Source organism: Dinoponera quadriceps, unplaced genomic scaffold (genome assembly GCF_001313825.1).
Source record: "Dinoponera quadriceps isolate SergipeBrazil2010 unplaced genomic scaffold, ASM131382v1 scaffold163, whole genome shotgun sequence".
In the NCBI taxonomy this organism is placed as follows: domain Eukaryota; kingdom Metazoa; phylum Arthropoda; class Insecta; order Hymenoptera; family Formicidae; genus Dinoponera; species Dinoponera quadriceps.
Genome location: NW_014554384.1, coordinates 2,051,403 through 2,062,509, shown reverse-complemented (window position 1 = coordinate 2,062,509; position 11,107 = coordinate 2,051,403). Strand labels below are relative to the sequence as shown.

General features: G+C 34.1%; 2 protein-coding genes across 2 annotated transcripts; both read left to right on the top strand.

Annotated features, from left to right (window-relative positions):
- Positions 1–687: 687 nt before the first annotated feature.
- LOC106747645 lies at positions 688–1,971 on the top strand. The gene has a single exon (XM_014625379.1). The coding sequence runs from the start codon at positions 688–690 to the stop codon at positions 1,969–1,971; it is 1,284 nt and encodes a 427-aa protein (XP_014480865.1).
- A 1,667-nt stretch (positions 1,972–3,638) lies between these two features.
- LOC106747642 lies at positions 3,639–5,030 on the top strand. The gene has a single exon (XM_014625365.1). It carries the CDS (start codon positions 3,639–3,641, stop codon positions 5,028–5,030), a length of 1,392 nt encoding a protein of 463 aa, XP_014480851.1.
- Positions 5,031–11,107: the final 6,077 nt, after the last annotated feature.

Sequence of the window (11,107 nt, the reverse complement as noted above, 5' to 3'; positions counted from 1 at the left end):
GGTCAATCTTCAATCATCAATTTATAAGTTATCCAAATATGAAAAAACAAGAGGGTCCATCCATAAGTTTTATCAAACGATTAAACAAAGAATAAAGATTCCTCCGCAGTAAAATCAAATTGGAGCGTTTTGGGAAAGCTCTACAACACTTCTATAATTTAGCAGTATTATAACAGCTATATCCAAATGACTGAAACTTTCACTATGTTTATCAAAAGATGACACACATAGTGATCAGTTATGAAATGAATTAAAATTTAAATAATTGAAATTATACCAACAAGATTTATTTAATAATACAAATTAATATAAATATTTTATGAAAACATAATGTATGTAAAATAAAATATAATATAATATGGTGTACATTTCTCAAATTTATTCACGATATTGAACGTGGTAGATGGCATTTGTGTTGCTCGTTATGTGTCCGGATACATTTAAAATCGTCAACACTTTCCGAGATACCTTCATAAACCTATGTAAATACTTTCTCAGTATCCTCCGAGCAATCGTCGTATAGACAACTCAAGCTGATTCGCGCACAGGTCTTTGTCATCTTCACTGCAGTGTACTCTATTTATTATCCCGAAAATAATATCGCAGACAAAATATTCGTAAACTTCGTTAAAAGAACAAGTTAAGACGATTCCAATGCACCGAGCTTATCGTGAACACGAACCACCGATGGCCGCTGGTTACAACGAGTTTTTCAATCCAAATCTTTGTCACGTTTGTAAACGAAGATTCGCGGGCAGGTTGATAGTATGCAATCAGTGTTACATGATTTCTTACTGCAGCGAGAAGCACAAAATGCAGCACTGGCTGGAACACATGAATATCTGCAAATCAATAGCGAAGTATCTCGTAAAAAGGCCGCAAGACAACAATAATCGCTATAAATCGGCCGAATGGTTAGCGCTGAGAAAATTCCTCATCGAATTAGTCCAGAAGGATTTGAATCGCGAACTGCTGACGAACGAGATGCAGATGCTCATCTGCCGAAGATCGTGCCTGATCTGTCATCAACAGGCTGAACTGCGGACCTGCGAGCACTGCTGTTCCGCCGAGTTTTGTAACGAGCACGCGGAAGAGTTTCGCCGGCAGCATGATTTGTCCAGTTGCGAGGAGCTACTACTGTTGCTCAATCTGAATATCGCGGTCCTCCGAACCTCCGCGAATTGTCTACAGCTGCAATTCAATAACATTCCTAATCAATCGATACCTTATCATGACACGGTTTCATTTGTCTCAGGCTATGTGCTGCCGGCGAGAAAACTGATGGGAACAGGTCGGGAGTGGATCGATACCGACTTCATCTACACCGATTACATATCGGGCCCGCTGACGCTCCATTATGCCATGTGGGAGACGAAATTATTAAATCTTCTGAATACGAACAGAAGCGACGTCTTCACTGTTCACGTCATAGCTGCGAGCGCCGTCGACAAAGACGGTGTGGCAGCTTGGGAATTGTTTCTGCACTTTGCGACTAAAACACGAGTACTGCTGATCGTTATGATCGGCCCGGAATTAACGCTCGATTATGATAATGTAAACATATGCAGAGCTTGCCAATTACATAGACGAATCCTTCGCTATGAATGTTATCCGATGCTGTACCACGACTACGCGATCAATGAGGTGTACAGGAAACCGGATATCATTGTGGGTTTTCAAGCGGAACTCGACGACAAGGAGACATGGCTAGCGTCTTTAAGGAAGTTACAGGATCAAAACTGTCCGTTAATATTAACTGCTACATCACTGCGTAACATGCAAGATGACATAACTACGATAAGAAATGTTCTGGGTATAACTCTGAGGCCTGATTTTATGAAGGAAAATAAATTTACTGCTTGCAGGCCGTACAAAGATTTGCAGTACGATTGCGTGAGTTATCGTAATCAATACGTGGTGGTTTACGAGACGTTACATCACCCGAATGGAGTCAGTAACTCTTCTTTATGATTGTATCATCAATTTGGTGACATTATTGTAAAAGAAGAAAAAATATAAGATCAATTGGTTCCGTATAATTTTTATAATCATGAACTTGACATATGACTACTTTTGACATATAATTGCGAACGTCACTAGTAAAAATTAGATAGATCTCATTTGTACATTATTCTTAATTTAATTGCGATGTGATTGAAAGAAACATTCAACAAGTTCATTTAATGAATCAAATATTGCCATACGAATCAGTTAATACGAAATGATTATTTTTATATTAGCATATCGAGCTATACTTAAATTATCCTAATAATTTCGCTCTTACATAGTAAAAAATGAAATGTTAAACTTAACATTTTTCACATATTGAAAGTCTACTCTACATTTTACGTCGAAATAATTCATTTGTCGTGTGTTACTTGTCCACAAATTAAAAATGTTAATGAATTGATACTAACACATTTTCTTCTAAAACAAGATATTAGTTATTTTTACTTAAATTTTACTTGTAATAGTAACATTTGACATTAAATTGACATATTTATAATGTTAAATATAACGAACGCTAAAACAATTTATTTATTACTTTTTTTTTAATCGCGTTCTTAAGATGTCATCAATGATCTGAGATCTTTTTGTGTTATTTAGTAAAGATTCAATACTATCCTTTTTAATAAATGTGCTCACTGCACTGATGGGACTTGAACTCGGGAACTTTAAATTTTGAGTCACCTACCTTAATTGCTACACCACTACTATATTTTAGCTACACGTGTATTTCGTATTGCCTAAGTTTTAAGATGTTAACTTATTGTGGGTTAGATTAATTTGTCTGTAAATCTTAACATATAAAATTGTCACCAATATTCAATATTTGTTAATTAATATATTTGTTAATCAACACTGAAGTATAAAATATGTTAACACTTATATATGTTAAATATCGATTTAACGCAAAATATTGAGATAACAAACACAATATGTTAAGTTACTAAACTGATATAAATATAACACATGAAAACATCGCGAAAATGGTAACATATCAGCTCTGTGTTAATTTCATATTGAAATAATAATTAAAAGTTGGTAACACAAGAAAATTTTAACATTTAGACACCAAATTTTTTACTATGTATAGAAATAAAAATAGTTCTTACATATAGAAAGTTCTTACATATAGAAATTTCAAGATTCCTGAGAAAAAATTGAAATTTACGGATTATAAATATTAGATTGCTTTACATAGAAGCGTATAAAATCCGTCACGTATCACGATTAGTTCAATAAATTTCACCTAATAATACGCACAACGATAAATATTTATAAGATACATGGCAATTGTTCCAAGAGTTACTTAACAATATATATATGTATATGATAATGAATCCTTATAATAACATAATACTATATATGTGCCCCTCGCGCCGTATATTTCAAGTTTACTCGTTGTGTTGAATTTGACATTCCGAACGCTCGTTATAACTTCAATTACGTTTGAAATTGTCAATAATCTCCGAGTCTTTCAGATATAAATACCTTCTTAACGTCCTCGGAGCAATAGTACAGCTGTAAACTTTTGTTCAGAGAATTCTATTAGTTTCTATCTACAAGATAGAACATTATATTTCTAAGATAATATCGTCCAAAATACTCCCAAGCACTTCATCAGACATATTAGTATGGACCCCCAAGAAGCATTGTACTTATACACAGGTCCATGCACGAATCAGTATTATAATAAATTCTTTAATCCGAATCTTTGTCACGTGTGTAAGCGAAGTAAAGCGACTACAGGAGGCAACAGCGAGTTGCTACCGTGTGAAAACTGCCGCATGATTTTCTACTGCAGCGAAGAACATAGAAGTCAGCACTGTATTGATCACTACGATATCTGCTTGTCTATATGCGAAAACTTGTCAAAAGAGTGCAACCAAGTGCCCTACCGTGTTGATCTATTCGTCTGGATCTCGGCGAAGAGAAAGTTGATGGAGCTCGTCAGGTCGAGTTTGAAGCGTAAACTGCAGCCGGACGAGGAACAGATGCTCATGTGCCGAAAGTCATGTTTTATTTGTCACAGACGGGACGGACTACAACACTGCACAAAATGCTACGGCAGCTGCTACTGTGATGAACACGCTGCGGTATTTCGGCAACTGCACCACGACGCTAACTGCAAAGAGCTATTGCTGATGCTCAACTTGGATATCGTAACTATGGAGCCCTCCGCAACTATATCAAATCGGGTCATTGCTCCTAACTTTCCTGATCCCGCCATACCATGCTTCGACACTGTTTCATTTATTTTGGGATACGTGCCATGCGAGAGAAAAACATGGGGGATGCATAAGCTGTGGACTAATTCAGATTTCATCTTTAGCGATTATATATCGGGACCGTTGACACTCTATTACGGGATACAGATGGCAAACTTAATGCATCTACTTGTGAAGAGCAATTTCATCGTCCATGTTATAGCCGCAAACGCTGTGGACAGAGACGGCCTGTCAGCTTGGGAATTGTTGTTGCATCTCTCGCATAATATAAAAAGAATAACTGTTATATTGATAGGACCGGAATTATCGTTCACTTGCGTTCAACATGGCATATGTAAAGCTTGCAACGCACGTGGACAGGTTTTTTACTACGAATGCCATTCCTTGCCCTACCACAAATATATGTCCTGTCAGTTACATCATCGGCCAGATGTGATTATAGGATTTCAAGCAAACCTTAATGCGACTCTTGATAATAGAGCAACATGGGACGAATCTTTATTAGCATTAAAGACTCAAAATTGCCCGTTATTCCTAACTATGCGTGATGCAGATAAAGCGAGAGAAGATTCGCATAGGATACAAGATATTTTGAGTACAGCGGTAAAACCTATTTTTAGTATCGAAAATATATTCAGAGCTTTTAGACCATATAGAAACTTTGATACTGATTTTGTGTTTTATCGTAATGTTTGGCTCATTTATTACAAGAACTTACATGATCCAGGCGAGCAAAAAGATAAAAAAGAGGGGAATGGTATGCTTGAAAAATTAAGAAATGTTAAATCCCGTCTATGATAACATCTTTGTAACAATTATTGTAACACCTCAATAGCATTGTTAAAAATAAAATAACATATAAATTATTAGTATCATTTATGTAATAATTACTATAATAATAATAATGTAAATTATATTATTTTTAATATTATGACATATTATCATAATAGAATAATTATATATATATTATTATTCCTACAATATATATAAATATATAAACATTATTATTATTATTAAGTTAGTTCTTATGTGTCTAAATTAGATAGATATATTTGCAATAAAGACAATATTTAATAGCAGTTGTATTGTTTTTTACCACAAAGTTAATTATTATTGGCATACTTTCAGTGGTTGATGGTTGTTTTTACAATTCATACATTATATTTCAGAAATTTCTCTAAAGTTATTGCAATTTTTAACAGGTCACGATACGGAGCTAAGATCGTTTAAGTATGTGAAGAATATATTTAACTATTTATTATTTTGTATCTTTTAAAAGTGAAGCAACGTAAAAATTTTATTTTATTTGTAAAAAAATTAAAAGTTACATAAGATTATTTTACAGTAAAACATATGAAAACTCTACATCACAACTGATCTCTGATATACTTAATATAATGATGAATCTTTATAATAATATGACACCGTATACCCCCTATCATATCATTTAAAATTTACTCACGATATTGAATTTGGTAACAGAAATTTGTAGCTGGTTATATCTTTAATTACATTTAAAATTGTCAACAATTGCCGGAATACTCAGAAATACATGTAAACACTTTCTTAATGTTCTCTGAGCAATCATCGTGTAGACAACTGTAACTAACACGCATTCACGAATTCTATTACTTTCACCGAAGTGCCGAGTTTCGCACATTATTTCTCGAGTGATATTTCAGACGGAATATTTGCCCTCACAGCACCGGACATTGCATTAAAGTTACATAGGAGGTTACAACCTTACATAATTTAATGAGAAAGTTACTGGTATATACCATTAAACTTGCAATATAATCTTATATTACAATATTGTTGGAAAGTTAATGGAATCTTATGTCAATATTTTAGCAACCTTACAATATATAACTTTACATTAAAATATTGCTGGAAGATTAAGGGAATCTTCTTTCAAAATTGCAGCAATTATCGCATTTTTCACATATCTTGATATATTATGGAAAATTCACAGTGTCCGATAATACGACATACGATATTTAATAAGAAAACAGCTTTCTAATAGAGAATACAATTCTATATTGAAAAACTTAAAATAACACGACTTTGCGATAAGATTATTGCAATGCACGAGATAATTTCTTTGAATAAATCATGAATATTACTAATGAAAAATATATCGGACAGTAGTTGCTTTGTTTTTCAATAAAAATTGTCAATATTTTATATATTTTATTTCAGTACACAAAGAAAAAGATTTTTTGAATGCACTACACATTTTTGTTTGACTTAAGTTTGTTTAATAAAAACAATTGAAATCAAATATCATTTTATTTGAATGGAAACGTTGTTGTTTCATTATAGTAAATCATGTTGTTTGTTTCGAAAATCAGTATTATTTAGAAGAATAATATTTGGTATTCGATAACAGAAAAATGTATTCCATTATATATTAAATATTATTCCACGGAAACAAAGAAATTTTTTAATATTTTTCTAACATAGTGCTACTTCTTTCAAACAATTNTGAAAATGTAAAAGAAATACATGTTATTTAATGTTATTTAATGTAAAGATATTTATTATTGGAGAAACTAAACAATCCTATTGGTTGAATCAAATATTTGTTTGTTTGCTCCATTCCAAAAGACAAATTTGTATTAATTAAAGAAATTTTATTAAATCCAGAGAAATTTTTCTCTCTGTATAATTTGTCGTAATACAAACAATCCAACCGGAATCATTCTAATTAGAAAATAGAAATATAAAAAGTCTCATTCGTATTTCTCTTGTAAATTCAATTCAGTACGACTATATATAATACTTTAAGGTCAGGTTTGCATGTAAAAGATGCCGACGTTTTTATGATTTAGCGGCATTATGCATTAATTGTATTCGAATATCTGAAATTCCAACGGTACATATCGAAATTTATTACATACGTTGTAATAAATTCCGCAGCAAAAATTATATTTTTCTTAATGTTTTACATGCCAACTTTCTTTAATCTGTGTTGCTTCACACGATTAAAGGAAAGATAATAATATCCGTTTTAATAAGCGAGAGATTAAAATTCTAACATGCTAATTTGACATTCTTTTCGTACGAGCATGCCGAAATATTCCTAAATTATTATATTTCCCGTGGCGGAGAAAGCAAACGGAACCGCAGGAGACAAATAAAAGCCGTCCCGGCTAAATTTACAAACTATGCCGGATTATGTTCGGGTTTGAGTTGCGCAAGAGGTAGGTAAGCTTTCGCCACGGCAGTAAAAAGTTTATCCAGCTCGTTTGTCCGACACGAGAGGCTCGCGTGTCGGGAATAATCAACCGCGATAAAACGTCAATGAGAACTCGCTGGTTTAAAACCGCTGATTAAAACGGTTATTATACGACCGCCAGCAAACGAAGGACTAGTGTTGTGAGACACCACCGCTGGTGTTGCTCGCTTCTACTATGTAGTTACAGTTGGCTCGCAAGCGCGTTAAGCGCACGTGTCACACGATGTGAGTCAGTCATGTTTAAAATGAGAAATAACACCCACAAGAAGAGATCTGAAAATATATCTTTTTCATTGATTGCAACGAACTTTGGATATTTTGCAAAATAGCTAAAATAAAAGAAACGTATGCCTCTGAGAGTATTTTGTTACCTTCGTTGGAAAATTATGACAAATATCTTTAACCCCTAATTTTTAACCCCAGAATTAGGCGTTTCCATGTAAAATACAATAATCTTGTCTACGCGTAGACAGTGTAAGCTATATATAATATGTCATCTATGTGGCAAAAATTTCACAGTCTATGAATCCCATTATGGAATGGCTTATCTTCTTTTTATATTTTATAAGTCTTATTTTTATTTTTTTGTTTCTGTTAAAAGTTCACAGGTATAAACTTAAATAACAACATATATATTAACAATATGTATATATTTGTTATCACTATACAGATATTTTAATGTGCATATAATGGATTATATCTAACTTAATTTAAGATAATCTATCAAAGATTGGTAATATTATTTAGTTTAAACGTAACGGCACAATTTTAATATTTTATGATGCCATGAAAAATTAATAGCAGGTTTGGCGAATTTAATTTCACACTGCTAAAAATGAAAAATAAATATCATGCATATTGTGTTTATCACGTAATTACGAATTAAGGAATATTGTTTTTTTCCAGATTAAAAGCTCACTGATGAATTTAAATGATAACATTTCTGTCTTATATTTGCATGTAAATATATCAACTTTTTAATTTTTAATATTAAATATCTTCACAATTGACACCAAAATCGGATACTTGAACTATTTTATAGTTTACATTAAAATTTCGACCAATAATTTATTCTTCCTCTTTATACTGTAATGTACAATTTATAATATTTTAAATAGCTTACATTATCTACACATGAAAAAAGTCTGTGCAAGCATCTTGTAGACAAAACGTAAACTATCCATGTAAACGTAATAAAATAAAATGATTTTAAAATCTACGGCAGAAATCTGGCCTTTAATTTACTCTCTCTCTCTCTCTCTCTCACTCTTTCAGCGTGTCAATACTTATTTAATATCTAAGGTAATAAATGCGAACACGGGCCGACCGATTGCAAAGGCAAATCCGCGACGCAATTTGCAGAATTATTTCCGAACGATACATACGACTTTAACAGCATATATATAAATATATGTATAGCGGATAAGGAAAAAGAGAGAGAGTAGGGTAGAAGAGATGGACGGTAGCGGCGGGTGCGACCGAGGTCGGACCGAAATGCAAAGCCGCTAATCTGATTCGGAGGCTCGCGGAAGGCAGTGTAGCTTCTGGCCCGGTGGCTTCGCGCGGCACACGATGTGGCACGCGGATTCCCGTCAATTATACATTATAAACAGTCATAAATATGCAAACCTACCGGGGTGGCGTTCGTGGAGGTGCGGCGATTGCGGCCGTCACGCCGCGAGCGTCTCCCACGCGGATTTGCAGCTTCGCTTTCTGAGCTTTCGCCGCGTAAAAGCCCCACCGAAGAGATCATGAAACGACGCCGGGCGATACGCTTTGACATATATAACGAACGTCGTTTAAACAAAGATCGCGTCCCCGAAATCCGCTCCTACTTCTCACACACACACAAACACGAAGCGCGTGAAGATACGAACTTGACAACATTTTTTGGTATCGGTTCAATTTCCGATTTCGTTGATCGCAGAATCAATGTTGAGTGTCCTCGCGAGAGAAGATACGTTGGATTAAAATTTCGCAGGAATCGATGATAAAGTTTCGTTTGTTGAAACGCTCCGAATGGGTCTTGATGTTAACTGAATGGATGACGCGCGCAGAATACAATCGAGTTTAGATAAAGAAATCAAGCGAACAGTACTTAATCAGAGGACGTAAGACACCGGGAGAGTTAATCTTGCAAACGGTGTTCCAATCGTGGAGACACTCCTCACTTCTATATTCTATAAGCAGCTTATCCCCGGACATACTCGAATATAGCTACGCGTCGAGCGAACAAGTCTATCCATGACGACGCGTTTGCTCCTGAAAAATGCATGTGACGATGACGTGTATCGATAGATTAAGCCACAACCTTTGCGAAATTTAAATAAGTCCTTTTCCTCTGGACAACACGAGACAAGGATAATTCTCTTGCATATATTTATTATTTATTATTGTATTATGTTATTATTAGACAGAGAGGAATTATAGTTATTTTCTCGGTGAGCAAATCACGCGATTTAAGGTAGTTGGTCCATAAGTTAATTTTTATTTAGAATCTTTTTTAAATTTTAACAGCATCTTAATCGAAATACGATCTACATGTATGTAAAATTAGAAAAAGATTAACCGTGCTAATATTCAGTAAAAATTAACATTATACGTATCACAGGTATAATGAGTTTCCTATTCAAGTTTTCAATTTTAACAATCAAATTACTTTGATGATTTTATGAACAAGACGGTAATAGCGACTTGTATAAATATTATAAAAAAATTGATAAGATAGTTGACTATTTAATTTTTCAGAAATGAATATTTAAAGTCATTTCTGATAACGGTTAAAATATATCATAGCTAATCTGTCAAGATTTGACAATATTATACTCTCTATATTTCCTCTTAGGTAGTTTTAAAAATAAAACGTTTAAATAATCTTAAAAATCCATAATCAATAAGTAAAAATGCGAAAAATACGAAAGAAATACAAAAAAATCGGATATCACAAGCATATAGTAGCGTGCATTCGTGTGCACACACATCTATCATCTACATATGATATATTCATAACATAAGCCTAATACGGCAGTCCCAGCCAGTGTTACACGTCAAAGCGCGGAAACGATTATTTTTTTATGAGATTTTAAATATTAAGATTTTAAACAATATTTTTGACTAATATTCTCTTACTACAATGTCCAAACTGTACATCATAAATCATATTCATAAACACTTATCACAGATTTGTCAAGCTTCATATTATATTAACCATTATCCTTCTAACAATCAACAGTAGCCACGGACCAACTACTTCAAGAGCGTCCATAATTCTGTCATAATTCCATTTTTTCAGTTAATATTATTAATTTCGTTCACCAGCGGTACATATCGTAAAGGATTCCGATAGTACTTTGAAATCTCAACAGCGGGAGAATGGATTACCGCCCGCATTCTCGAATCGTTAGTTTGTTTTTGCGCTTTCGCGAAACTCCTTCGGCGCGCTTGGACGAAACTCCGCGGCGTTCCTCTCTCGAGAACCATCGCGGAATGTGGATCAACCCACTCCGCTCCGCTTCGCCTCGCGAAATGATACGACGATACACGCGATTTCGCCATTGCCCACGCGAGTCCCGCGCAATTACGAGGTGCTCGCGAGTGCTTGCAACTGAGCTTCCAGTTGTGTGGCCGCAAATGGCTA

What these genes read in the sequence shown, in the direction of transcription:
- LOC106747645 (XM_014625379.1), top strand. Translation starts at nt 688, where the DNA reads ATGGCCGCTGGTTACAACGAGTTTTTCAATCCAAATCTTTGTCACGTT.
- LOC106747642 (XM_014625365.1), top strand. Translation starts at nt 3,639, where the DNA reads ATGGACCCCCAAGAAGCATTGTACTTATACACAGGTCCATGCACGAAT.